The 14,154-nt window shown below is 37.9% G+C and overlaps 1 protein-coding gene across 4 annotated transcripts in view; it reads left to right on the forward strand.

Moving 5' to 3' along the window:
• The window catches only part of LOC149021322 (exocyst complex component SEC8-like), a 59,442-nt gene that overhangs the window by 27,441 nt on the left and 17,847 nt on the right, over window positions 1-14,154 (forward strand). For all 4 annotated transcript variants that reach the window (XM_089149573.1, XM_089149574.1, XM_089149576.1 and 1 more), the window contains 7 exons: window positions 3,155-3,462; window positions 3,533-3,696; window positions 3,817-3,932; window positions 4,515-4,585; window positions 9,522-9,652; window positions 9,741-9,790; window positions 14,046-14,146. In XM_089149573.1, coding sequence (XP_089005699.1) covers window positions 3,155-3,462; window positions 3,533-3,696; window positions 3,817-3,932; window positions 4,515-4,585; window positions 9,522-9,652; window positions 9,741-9,790; window positions 14,046-14,146 — 941 coding nt within the window. The remainder of the gene's footprint in view (window positions 1-3,154; window positions 3,463-3,532; window positions 3,697-3,816; window positions 3,933-4,514; window positions 4,586-9,521; window positions 9,653-9,740; window positions 9,791-14,045; window positions 14,147-14,154) is intronic.

Here is a 14,154-nt window from a genome sequence, read left to right on the forward strand (position 1 = left end):
TAATGTAGGAATTTTGACGAACTTATGGATTCGTATGTTTAATGGGGAAAACCCAGAAGAGAGAGTATGCAATAATATTAATTGGAAACTGAGTCCTGGCAGAAACTGATAGCAGTAGGTACTAGGTATAATGAAGGAGGTTTCAGAACTTCTCTTGATAACAGTGAGCAGTAAGGTTTAGGAATTGTTCTGAAGGGCTGAAATTGGATTGCTGCCTCTTGAGAAAATTCGGAAGTGTTGGTGTTTCTGACTAACAGACTAGGTAATGGACATGGACAGTGGTGATAGATTGTTTCGTTCTGCACCACTGGCAGTCTAAATTCAAATTAAACGTAAGGAAATACCATTATACTCTTATGATTTAAATTGGATGGAATTACATAATTGGACTAGTTAAACTAATTAATTCACCTATTTTAGTACTCTGCTTGCTAGACTTTTGGGTCCATAGAATAGGCCCATGCCTATACAAACTTATTAAACAAAGGCCTAACACCCTTATTTGCCAATCCTAGGTTGATTTCAAAGGAAAGTAGAGGATAATTTGGTGTTGGATCTGCATCACACACACACACACACACTCTCTCTCTCTCTCAAGCAATTTGATCTCCTTCTCTTGATGTAGCCTAAGCAGGTTGAGAATCAGCTAACCAAGATTCATGGATGATTAACAGAATAATTAGGGTTCAAGAGATTTTGGCCAGTTGAGCCAAGTGCTGTTTAGGGTTTCAGGGCTTCCTGGATGGGTGTACAGGGTCTGATTTTGGGTTATAGGTCTAGGGTTAGGTCAGTTAAGACTCCAAAAGGGAAACTAAATATTTGAGGACCAGTGTTTAGAAGATCTAGGTCCTATTGTTCTTACTCTTAGATTAAGATTTTAGGCTTAGGCTAGGGAAATTAGGCATCAAGGTCTTAGTTTTCTGAGAAAGTAAACAGGGCTGAGGCTGGCATCAAGTGTTGGTTTTTTTTTTTTTTTGGTGGGGGTGGGGGTGGGGAGGGGTGGTGATGGATCTACAAGGTGGGGGAATTCTAATGGAGGGTTAAGAGATATGAATTCTAGGGCTATGGAGAAGCAGGGAGGGGACAAATGGGGTAGGGGTTGAAGAAACGGCAGTTTGATATAGAGAAAGATGAGTGGAATAAAAGCTGACTTGTTACTGACCTATAAACAGGTCTAGTGATGGGCTGGGATGGAGATGATTTAGACAGTCCACGAATTCTGCTGAAGGAGAAAACCCTCAATTGAATACCCTAGACTGCTTGCTCGAAACCTGGAGATCCCTTGCCATTGAGGAGAAGCTACTACACCTTGATCTTAGGGTGTGACGGACTCTTTATTAATTATCTTCTCAAAGCTGAATTTTGTGACAAGTATAGGCCATCTATTTATCACCTTAACAATGACTTCTGATGGTAATCAACAATCAATATCCAATTATACTTCAAATAAGACTTCTATTTCTAACTTAAAAAGACTCCTATCTCAACTTAGACCGACTCAGATGATAATTAGAAAACAGAATTGAACTTCAATTCCTAATTATAAATATGCCAAGCTGGTTCGATTAAGACCGCTAAAATTACCAAACTACCCCTGAAATCAAACTGTGCTTCTTAAGCTGCTGGGCGGCAGGCCTAGGACTTCCTTTGAGCTTTGGGATTCCTCTTGAGGTAGGTCTACTGACCTACATCATAGCAAGATCAAATATTCATATCAGCAATCTAACCTGCTATTCTCTTCTAGGACTCGAAGCTGAATCACATCCCATTCCCAATTCTTCTCCTAACCTTTTAAATTTCCCAGTGCTAAATATCTTTTCTCTTTTCTTTTTATTTTTCACTCTTCCCAAGGAACTCCTAAACGTTTAAATTTCCCAATGCTAAATCCTTTTTTCTTTTGTTTCTATTTTTCGTTCTCCCCAAAGAACCCAAATTTCCAACTTAGGTCTGCGCCTATCTAACCACTAGGACTGTCCCAAACTTTAGGGATCATCTCTGTTTACCATTACCTAAGTTTTCTCCAAGTTTCACCCTATTCTAATAACTTTTCATCCCTATCTCAAGAACCCCCCATTAATCTAAATTACCCAAAGCTTTCCAGCCACTATAATTTATCTTCTTATGTATCCCAATCAAATGCCCCAAAATCGTAAAACACTACACCCTTAATTTTTGAGTTGAGATCCTGGAAAGCTAGCCCCTAGTTGAACCATTTTAATATAGGGCTATGTCAACCTAGAGCTATTAAGTTGAATTGGACTGTTTGCTTGGTTTATAGCAAGTGGACATCCATTACAAACATTTAAATCTGCCATGAACTTGAGCTTTTCTTTTGAACTATTTCATCAAAGATCTTGCATTATGGTTGCAACCTTTTTCTCCAATAGGAATCTTCTGATGGGACAGTAATTGTGTCTTATCTCTTTGAACTTGGTGTGGAGTTAGCTCAACAAGTCTTATGCCTAGTGGATTGCCAGCATAGCTACTGGTAGATTATGAAAAATACACAATCTGAGATACTTAAAATGTTGATACTCAATCTCAAACACTTGAAAATTCTTTCTTTTCACTAGTGATCCAGTAAGATTCAGGCATGTGGTGAACTTAAGCAGAACGTTTGAAGGGGAAAAAAAATCTACGACGATGAGCTCTAATAGTAATTGAATTTGTTACGTCAAGAGAAGAACATTTCTGTTTGTGGTAGCTTGGTGACCATTTAGAGAAACTTGGAGCTTGAGAAGTGTGATACTAGTAGCTAGGGGTCACCATAAACAGAAGATTCATTAGTAGATTTTTTCCCCCGGCTGTTTGATCCAATGTCTGATTGAAGAATAAACAAAGGGGAATGTAAATGAGGAATTTCACCAAAAATCTGAAGTGCTTATGCCTACTATGTCAGACAAATAAGGATAAAATAATACTCTGAAGTTCATATTTCTAACAATAATTAGGGTGCTAGGTGTTCATGGTTGGGTACTGCAAACTGAGGATTTTAACTTGGACCCTTAATTATGGGAGAAGAGTTTGATATATTAGGTGCCAATGGGGTCCTGTCTATTTGAGTGTGAACTGTGTTTATGTACTTTTCTCTTCATATTCATTTCAAGGTCTCTATGTCTGATATTAAGTAATTACCTTGTCTGGTCCCAAACAGCCAAAGATTGCGACCAACTATTCGTGAGGTCATCACATCCAAGATAAAGGCTTATGCCGCTGCTGTAAAGTCATCAAGGCCTGGCACTGGCCAGCCTGTGAGGACTGCTAACTCGGGCTTGCATTACTTGAAAGGGCAGTTAGAAAGCTATCAGTCACCAAAAGAGAAACGTCAGAATGGAATAGTGTTGGCTGGATCACTAGTGGCAGTTAGTCCGGTCTCTTCGGGTATGGCTCCCATGGGAGCTGCTCAAGCCGCAGCAAAAGAACTTCTTGACTCAATATTGGATGCTATCATTCGGATACTTGGTGAGATATTACAACTTGCATTGTCGTGTTTTTACTTTTGGAGTTAATGCTTACAGCGATTTGCCTTCAGAGAACCATGTTATCGTTGGTGAGCTTCTAGAATCTAAAACAGCAGAACAAAGTGGAATGGGCACACTGAAGACAATGAATGGTGACATTCACTGGAATCTTGATTCTGAAGCATCACAAATTACAGGAGGCTACAGCATAGTTTTTTCTTTGACAGTTTTGCAGGTATTCCCTTCCCTGTAGTGTAATTTTTTTTATGGATTTGGATGATGCATTTGCTGTAGGAAACTGAATCTTGAACATTCTGAACTTATAAATGCTAATTTCTTACTGGGTATGCTGAAGAGTGAATGCCAGCAACTCATATGTGAGATTCTGCGAGCAACTCCTGAAGCTACTTCTGCAGACGCTGCGGTGCAAACAGCTAGGCTTGCAAGCAAGGTTCCTAATAAGGAAAAGAGGTTAGTATATAATCAGATTTCACACATTCTACGTGTATTATTTTTTGGTGTGTTGCTCTGCCTATAAATAGCTGTGCTTGCTATTTTCCTAGTTGCACACATGGGGGGGGGGGGGTTAGGTTTCATGAATTTTGTTTTTAGTGAATTCACCCTGTTCTGGTATTTAAGCTATAAGCATGTTGGTAATGAACGCATTAGAGAATTCAATCTTAGGTGACACTCCTCAGGGAATATATTTGCCAAGCTAGGTGTCACCAAATACTTGAATAGTATTTCAGGCCATATATTACTGAATACTGATTCTTTTTTTTAATCCTAATGCCAAGTCTAGGTCTACCTATGTAGGTTTATGTATTTTTCATAAATATGTAGTGTTGAGCAGTCTCACATTACAAGCCATTGGAGATGGCTTTAGAAGCTATCATTTCTCTGCATGTTCATGTACATGATTTGGGCAGCAAATATTTTCTTGCAGAATCTTATTTGTACCTTTCTACTTGATATACATACAACTTTAGAGTTGTTTTCGTTGGTCTACTTTGTTTTACACTTATGTATATCATCTTGGATTGTTGGGTCCAGGGATGGCTCAGAAGACAGTCTTACATTTGCATTTCGCTTTACGGATGCTTCAATTTCTATCCCCAACCAAGGTAAACCAAGACTTTACTACAGTTTTAGTTTTCACCATAAAATTTCTGATAATACTGTTCTGAAATTTGTCTAATTAGATGTCTATCATTGAACTGTATTGAATTGCTACTTGATGATTTTCTTTTCCTTTCTTTTTCTGCTTGTTTTGTTAGGATTCGGTGGTTTAGGTAATGTAAAGCTAAGACAAAGTATATGATTTAGCCCCATTTAGCCCACAAATTGGAGAGTTAGAAATAAGATAGAATTAGAAGTCTCAGGTGAATGGTCAAATCAGATTGTAGATATTCGATCAGGCACCTTATTTGAATGGAGGAAAGCAATAATTCAATACAACAGTAGCTTGATGGAGTTGATTTTAGTTTGAAGGTCTTCTTCCTCCAACAGCAGCTCCAACACATGCTTGTTTTGAACAAGAGAACAGGAGCTAAAGCATAGGCGGATTTAGCCCTCGATAGTAAGGCTTCTTCAGCCCTAGCTGTTTAGCTTTCAACAGCAAGATCCTCACCCTACTTATCACTCAACCAAGACAAGAGAATGATACAAAGTAGAGCTTCAGTAATTAGTTTCATTAAAATCTGGTGGGGGCTGAGAACAGCCTTACAATTTCACATTCATGGAGCAAAGGCTTGCTCAATGAAACTTAGAAACTACTAAATTCTAGTGTAGACAATAAACTTTGTTGAGTTGGCTAATGTTGCCAGCAATAACAAAATACAAACTTACTAAAATTAAAATTGGAAACTTTTTTTATCAGCCAGATGCATGAATGCTTAAATAGATACTAATATTAATAAACTTAAAAACAACTAGAAAAGAAACTAAATAAAATCTCATAATGTCTTCAGTTCCAAAGTTGTAGATGCAAGTAGGTCCCATCAAATCTTCCTATAATATTTCCATTAAGACCCAAAAGGGGCTGTGACCCTGTTCACGTGAACAGTATCTTGGCCTCTTTTTGGCCCTTCTTGCAGACTTGTCCTAGTTGGTCTGATTGAAACAAGTTTGGTTTTGCAATGGTTCTACATCAGCTCTCCCCTTTTTAGAAAAAACTTTCCTCAAATTTTATGGTGAGTATATCTGATCCTCATGTTGTGCACGGCTGTCTTGAGTTCATAATAATATTTTGATAGGGCATTGAATTTATGAATATAATTTAGAAGATGTGGAGTCTTATCTTCAAAGCACTTTGGTGGGATAGCAAACTCCACATGTTCAGCTTCCACATCATGAGTTGAATCCATAGTGTCAACCTCGTCAAACTCATGTCCGTTAAGCGCTTCCTTCGTCATTCAGAGTCTTTTCAATGGCTTCTTTAACTACTTTGTCAACTATATCACCTATGCTTGCAACTTTGTTGGCTTCAAATTCTTCATTGCAACCCTCAATAGTTGAAACATCAAGAATTGACTCTTCCTTTGCAACAGATATTGTTGGAGATACCTACCGGTCAAATAGTTGGTTGTATGCATGTATTGAACTAGAGATACTTACCAGGCTTCCTTACTCCTACCAGGCTACTAGCCACTCTACCAAAACCCTTAATAGCATCCCTGAAATCTTTGATATGTAGATCCATGTTTCAAATCTGTACAAGGGTAGGTACTATTCAATACCTAAGTAAGAAGCAGCTAGCTAATTCTCACCTCTAAATTGACATTTGATGGCTTTCTGAATTTAGCTCTAACTTTGTGATGACTCCGAGAACCAAATGCATCAAATCGGTGTCAAGTCCAAGATTATACTTGTAGTGATACTTCGGAGTGGTAAGCTGGTGATGACAAATATGAACTTTTTTTGGTGACTTTGTTGTTTAGGATATGCAAATGTAATCAAAATTGGTAAAAGTGAGTTAATCAAGTTGAATTTACCAGCTTTGTGCAAAGCGTGGCTTGAGTGCTTATCCCATCTCTCATCTATGATTTTAATGTAGAACTTAGCACTTTTAGGAGCAGTGTTTATTGCGTATATGCAAAATCTCTCAAAATTCCACTGAATTTGACTTGTCTCAACCTTGGCGAGATGAAGCGTGGTCCCAAAATGATCTTAGTTGATTGAATTTTGATAGAATTTCTGTATTTGGTGAAATTTCAAGAATTTCAAAGTTTTATAATGTAAATCGTAATTTTAAATTGAAATTGAGATTTGACTATGAAGTTGTTTTTTCTTGCATTTTAATGAAAGTTTCAATGTTTTCTTGTATATCCATGTGTAGATTTTGAATTTCAATGTTTTCTTGTATATCCATGTTTTAGATTTTGAAAATACATCATTCGTTTTCATCTGCATATAGTTGGGCATGTACAAATCAAGACGACCAGTCTATGTTGAGTTCTAGTAAAAGAAACATAACATTGTCATTATGCTTATTGGCCTCAAATTAGGCTGTACACCAAAAATCAGATCCAAAAACCACCTAAAATCCATTGAAACACTTAACAAAAAAATGATAGAATTGTCAAAATTTCAACAAATCAAATCTCAGTATCTCAGTTGTCTTGACCTGGTAGAAACACCAAGACAAAATGAGATTTTAAACTCTGGTTATTACCACCTCCTTTATAATATCAAGGGCAGTGTATATGTCGGCCAAGCTTCTTTCTAGTATATCTACTATCCTTAGAACAGATACAATTTGCTCAAATATACCTACCACTTTGTTCACATCTCACCAAAGTGCATCACTAACAATGATTTGATGGTTGCTCTGATGTGAATCCGATTCTAGGGTTAGGGTTTCATGGAAAGATTCCCTAGAATTAAGGATTCATGGAGAATCTTCCAGCAAAATATCGATCAAAACTAGGGGGGGAGGATAACATTGTTAAATATTCTGGGATGAACAAGGAGATAAAATTAGGATCTGACGGGTAGGGGTTGGGCAAGATTTGGTTTAACAAAACTGAATGGGATGATAGGCAAAAAGTTAGGGTTTTATCAAATATCTATGGGAAGAATTTGGGAAACTCAAATTTATCCTGGGGTTGATAGAAAAGAAGAATGAGATAATTTGGATCCAGATGGGTTGGTTCTTGGAGATCTTGGAAGAGGAAACAGTGCACCTTGGACAAACTTTTTTTTCAAATCTTTCTTTTCTTTCTTCTCATCTTTCTTCTTTCTTTCTTTCTCTCTGTTTTTATTTTCTGTTCTGCCACAAGGAATAAGAAACAGAGAGGGGGAAGGGGTGCTGCAATGTTGTAGGGGAGGGTGGGGTTGCTGTCAGGGGTATCGCAGGGGTGGGGGAAGGGATCTAGGAGTCGTAGGGGGGCTGAGGATACTGCTGGGGATTCAGGTTGATTTGCAATGAGGTTGGGAGGTGAGGAAGGGGGTGGGGCTGCTGTACTTAATTGATTAGGCTGCTGGAATTTGTTGATGAAGAATGCTAGATGGGTTGCTGATCATTGAAGAAGATGGCTTTTCTCTAAAATCCGCTGAGGCGCCCTCAAATAGGAATCACGGTCTTTGAAACTCAATTTTCTTATTCACATAATCAAACTTGAAAATTTACAAAGAAACAATAGACTATTTATAGCCTACTAAAAGAACTTGATTCTAAATGAGGTTCCTTTATAGATTAGGATCCCACCACATAATCTTGACCCTTTAAATAGAATATAAATATCTAAAAGACACATGCTGAAAATAAAAGATTAGATGAGTTAAAACTCTATCTAAGGAAATTCAGTTGAAAAAGCACTCCCTAGGACACCCAACTACTAACTATTTACTCAAAAACTAATAAAGATAGATTCTAATCAAAAGCAAACTCCTAAAAGATAGGAACCCCTTTTGTAAAAGAGTCTTATCCACAACTTAACTAATGAAAACCAACTAAAACACAACTCAAATGAGGAATTTAACATGGACGGGACTCTTCTTATAAAGCTAAAATTCTGGAATCTAGATTCCAGTAGTAAAATAGGGTCTAAAATACACAAAACACCCTTATAACAGGGTTCGGCCAGCTTGCTTGGATGGGCCTTGGGGTCCACTTTGGGGTTCCGGCCAGGGGGTCAATCTTTATACACATCATGCTCTCCCTTCAGTTGTGTTTGATGCAGGCCACACAAATCAATATTCTTTAGCAAACATTGGCCGTAGACTGAAGTCTTTGGATTTGGTGCTCTTTTGCAACATAGTTGGTGGCAAATCTAGTGACACTAGGTCTCACTAGAGACAATGACACTTTGTCTATACAAATGTGGTCACTTGCCTTGCTCTTTGGACCACAGTATATTTGGTCTTCCTCGTCCCTGTGTATTTCAACATTAGATCGACAGATTTTGCAACCCTATGTATGTCAACATTAGATCGACAGATTTTGCAACACAAAGTGTCCAAAAGGGATGAATCCTACTGCTCTTCTTATTCAACAACATCTCCCCATCCTTCTAGTAATTTGAATCTTTATATGTAACGTTTTGGATAACATAGCTTGCCCCTACCTCCAACACCCCCTTCCTTGACTCTTTATTCAGAAAATCTACATCCTTTACCTTCCTTTTATTTTGTAAGGTATGTTTACGATGAACAAGAGTGTATGGGATATACACTTAAATGTCACTTATGACACTTTATCCGCCTCAGAAATGCCTAGGTGGGCGCCTCACCGCCTAAGCACTCCAAGGCATTGCCTCATTGCCATGACAGCTATGTTTTAGGTCTCTATCATTCAGGAATCAGGATCACTCTACCCACTGCCTGAACTAGCCTTTACATCTTATATCCAGGTGTACCTCATACTGTGTGATCTCAAATATTTTTGTTTTAGTTGCTATTCCCCCCCCCCCCCCAATCTTGATTACAACTCATCTTGTATAGTATATCATATACCCGTTAGTATCTTTCTTCTCGCTCTCTCTCTCTTCTCTTTTTTTTTTGGGGCCAAAAAACCCTTGATGGTTTTTGCCTCTTTATGGATCACTGAAATTTGTCCAGGAGTTGATCTCATTCGCCAAGGATGGAATAGGAGGGGTCCAAATGTGGTACAAGAAGGTTATGGAACTGCAGCTGTCCTTCCTGAACATGGAATCTATCTAGCCGCCTCTGTATATAGACCGGTGCTTCAGGTCTGCAGCCTCATCTTTTATTGTCCTTTATAAATGTATTGTTGCACATATTGAATAATTTAGCTGGCTAATTCTGTGTCATTTGCAGTTTACTGACAAGGTCACTTCATTGCTGCCTCCGAAGTATTCCCAGCTTGGGTAAGCTTGAACCCTTTTCCATTATGTATTTCATTAAAGTAATGTCGGCCATTTCTATGAATGTGTTGTTCTCAGTCTCTGAGAAATGCTGTCTTAATTAGACAAGAAAATGTGATTGAGAAGTGTGAGTCCAAATAGGTCATTTAGCAATCCTCTACACATGTAAACAATCCCAAAATCTCTAACCATACCGGGTAGAGAGAAGAAGGGAGAACAATTGAGAACAGATTCATCCCAAAAAAAAAAAGGTTGGAGAACAGGGCTGAGAAATAGAATCTGTCTTCTATCATACCACCCAACTCATATATTTATAATAAACCAAAATAGAATTACATCGGGAATATGACTCATGACTCTTATCTAATTAAGGTTAACAAGAAACTCACTTAGACTAGGACCATGTTCATTGATGTTCATCAACTCTTCAACAACTTGATCGAACTAAGCCAATTGATGTGGATTAACTCTTCAAGCTTATCAGATGGAGATATATAGGTAGCATGAGAATATGATATCTTGAGATCAGGAAAAGCTCTCCCCCTGCAAGTGCAGGAACGATGCTAAGATCCTGAAACAGGGTTTGAGGCTTCCATAGTACAGTGTACACCAGAAATCACACTCACCAGTACTAAAACCTTCCAAATGCATCATTCAGTAAAAGGAAAATTACAAGACTTCAAGGTTTTGGTTTAGATCAAAACAACAAAAGCATTGCAATGGTTAATTATGCTCCTGCACTGAGGCTCCTGACTTTCCCATGTTTTGTCCAAGTGAGGCATGTATTGTGTTGTCAACTACCCTCAATGTTTCTTACAGCGCTGTTCCTTTCAGAAGATCCCACTGTGACTGGAACTGTTAGAGTTGCACTAAACTTCCGCACAGAGAAAACTACTCTGTCTATAGTGGAACTCCTGAGTTTTTTTCTCTGTCAAATGTGAATGGTCCAAAGTCAGAAGGCAATGTAGGGGAGACTTAGGTTGGGATTTTTTTTTTTGGTGGGGGGGGGGGGGGAAGGGGGAGGAGGGCATGGCGCTGATCATGGTTCGAGATCTTAACTGTAACGCTCAACTCCCTCCCTTAAAAAAGCAAGTTGGGGTGAGATTTCACTAAGTTGGAGTGATTTTCTTTTGTTGAAATCAATGCCAGATTTGAGTGGGAAGCATAAAATTACAAAATAATTTTGAGATTTACTGAGATCTGACCAAGACATCCAGGATATTAGTAAGATCTTGCTGAGATTTGATGGAGATATATCCATGATATAGTCAAGGTAATTGAGATGTCACTGAGATATACAAGATATGACCATGATCTCGGCGAGATCCGTCTGCTTTTTCTCCTGCCACTTGTCTCATATCACTTGGCTGAAAAGGCAAGATATCTTGCAAGACCTCACTGGTTCTTGAACCATTGTGCTGATAGTAGTTGCTGGCAGAAGAATAGGCTTTCCTTAAGTTCCCATTTGCATTATCATCATCCAATTGACCCTTTATCCTATTGTGATCAATGCCAGAACAATGACAGCATATTTGAAGAGTAGCAGAACTTCAGACTGACCATGACCCACAGAGTTATGGGAAACCTTGCCTCGTTCTGGAAGATTGTTTAGGCCACATGTTGTGATATTGGGGGCACCTAGATCTGATGTGTCTCACACCAGTAGTTCCGTCACTGGCACTTGTATCACCACACTGCCAGCATGCAAGCAGGAGGAACTAGCTGCATTTTGCAATCAGGACATGAGTAATTTCTTCTTCACCCGTTTGACCTAGTAAATTTTAATCATCTAAAATTGAAATCCTATTTACTGTGGAATTACATTACTTGACCATCAAAGAGAATGAGACCCAGTTGTAATATTCACCCAAAATTACAGCTTTAATGGGGGCAAATAAGTAAGGTGTGCACCAGAACAAGACAATCCAAAGGCTTGCCTCTATGCCCTTGCATCACTCAACCCATTGTGCATTAGCTGGCAACTTTTCTTGTACTGAGCATTAGAACATACAGCATTTAAACTGCTGCACCCCTTACAGAGTTAACACAGCGGCTGTCTATGAATAGGCATTACTGGCTGTGTGGGCACAGTAGCTCGTTTATCTAGCGGTAGGCCTTTTCTTGCAGGGGGTGCTAATAGGTATCTGGCTTCTTGCTTGCTGCTGATCATAGACTACCCTTTTGTTTTCTTGCTGGTCTTGACATACCTGCTTGCTTATGAACAGATGCGCCCATCACTAATTATTTATTGTTTTTTTTTTTGGGGAAAAGAGTACATCTCAAAATTTGAATTGCAAGATATTTAGTACCTAAGAAACCAGAATATGAGAATAGACTAGAGAAGTCATCTTATGGGAGAAGAGAACGTGCGATAGATCCCCTAGTTACATTAATGAAACCAAAATCATACACCAATAGGAAAGCTTGTTACAATAGGAAAGTCATTAATGATGGAGATCCACATGGTCAAAATTGTAGGTTTTATTGAGTTTCTTAGTCTTGTAACTTACTAGATGAGATATGAGTCAAATTTAAATTTGACCCCTTTCTTTTGATTTTGACAGCTTTAGCTGGTTTTGTCTTGAACAGCTAGTCACCTATACAAATTCATGTTTTCATTTACGCTTGAGAACACATAGCTCAAAACCGAGATAGGAACTTATGTCAAATATGATTTATGTTTCACTGACTTAAGATTTTATGTATTAATAACCAAGTATCCCCCCTTATTTGTTTCCAACTAATATAGTAAAAGAAAATTAATTATCAGGAAAAAAGTCAACTAAGTAGGTCAAAAATGAAAGGTCAAAAATGAAAGTTGGACTTTTGGTGATAGGTGAAATTTTCAACTTTCTCCTGGGTTTTTTGTTTACAAAAGAATTTAGAATTTCTATAAATCTATTGTAAACATTGCTAAAAATCGGAAGAGCAGTATTCATTTGTTTTGATCTCTGGAAAAAATCATTTTATTCAACTCGATTTTGACATCATGATGCACACCAAATAAGTTTTGATTAGAGCAGGATTCCTTCAATATACAATCAGGTATAATCAATCGTAGAGTTAGTGGAAAGCTCAAACAAAACCAATTTTTTGTCCTAGAAAAATATATGCTATTACAATAGAGTCAGACCCACAAGTTGTTGCTTCTTTCTTTCTTTTTTCTTCTTCTTCTTCTTTTTCTTTTTACAGGATCGTGTTAGAAAAACTACTCTGCGTCTCGAAGCAAAGGCTTCAAATTGTTCAGGTGAAAGGAACAGGTTTTGACTGAGAAATGAGCCAATCAATGGTCAAAGCTTTAGAAATCTTTATTTCTATCTGGTCGAGACCAGTGTCGGTACAGAGTTCTTGATCTTTCGTCGAAATGAATCTCTGGAGACAAAAAAACCCTACTTAGATAAGAGCTACCACCTACTTGGCATTGAGGTTCTCTAACATGAATTTTCAGGAAATTTTGTTTAATTGTTGGCTTGTGCTATGGATGTGTTGTAATAGTCTTCAACATGCTCCACTAGTATCTGCAAATGATTGGCTCAAAACAATAAATTCAAATTCTAGCACTTAAATGTTTTAATAAGAGTAAAAAATGGGAGACCCATTTTTTCTAAAACAAGGCTTTTTTTTTTTTATTTTTAAGTCATTTTAGCATTTCTCAAGTGTTTCTGGGTGTTCTTCATGGCCTTTGGTTTTCTGTTTCTCGTTTTTGGCCATCTCCTTCCAACATTTTGGAATTTTTGTTGGAAGGAGGATCTTCATGGTCAAAGCAAATGATTTTAAAGATTGTCTTTGGAGGAATTTCTTACATGTTAGTTTGTCATGATGAGGAACGATGTGTCAAGATTCATTTTGACCATCAGATCCATCGTCATTCTTGTAGATTGGAAGAGTTAAGAATTATTGTTCTTGAAGGAACTAAATGGTTTGAGAAGAGAGGAAAGGCCCATCCTTTTGGCAATCTGAGATTTGTCTCATCTCTCTCAAGACATACATCAGACATGTTGATTTTTTTTTTTTTTTTTTGGTTGGGGGGTGGGAGGGAGGAACGGAAGAAGAAGTGAAAAAATAGGGAAAATGAAATGGAAACTTGAGTTTGCTTCCTGCCATTGGAATGAAGGCACCATTTCAGTTGTTTTGTTGTCACAATTCTGAATCTCATTAATTATCTGAGGCATGTGAAATTTTGTTTTCTGATCACTGTGACTGTATACTTATTTTGACTACAATTGATGCAATAATTGATAGCCATTTAACATTGCAGGAATGATGGATTGTTAAATTTTGTGGAGAATTTTTTGAAGGATCATTTCTTGCCTACGATGTTTGTGGATTATCGGAAAGGCGTCCAGCAAGCTATAGCAAGCAAGTGT

The sequence above is a fragment of the Hakea prostrata genome, chromosome 3 (genome assembly GCF_041222555.1).
Source record: "Hakea prostrata isolate BN-2017 chromosome 3, UWA_Hpros_2, whole genome shotgun sequence".
Classification (NCBI taxonomy): Eukaryota; Viridiplantae; Streptophyta; class Magnoliopsida; order Proteales; family Proteaceae; genus Hakea; species Hakea prostrata.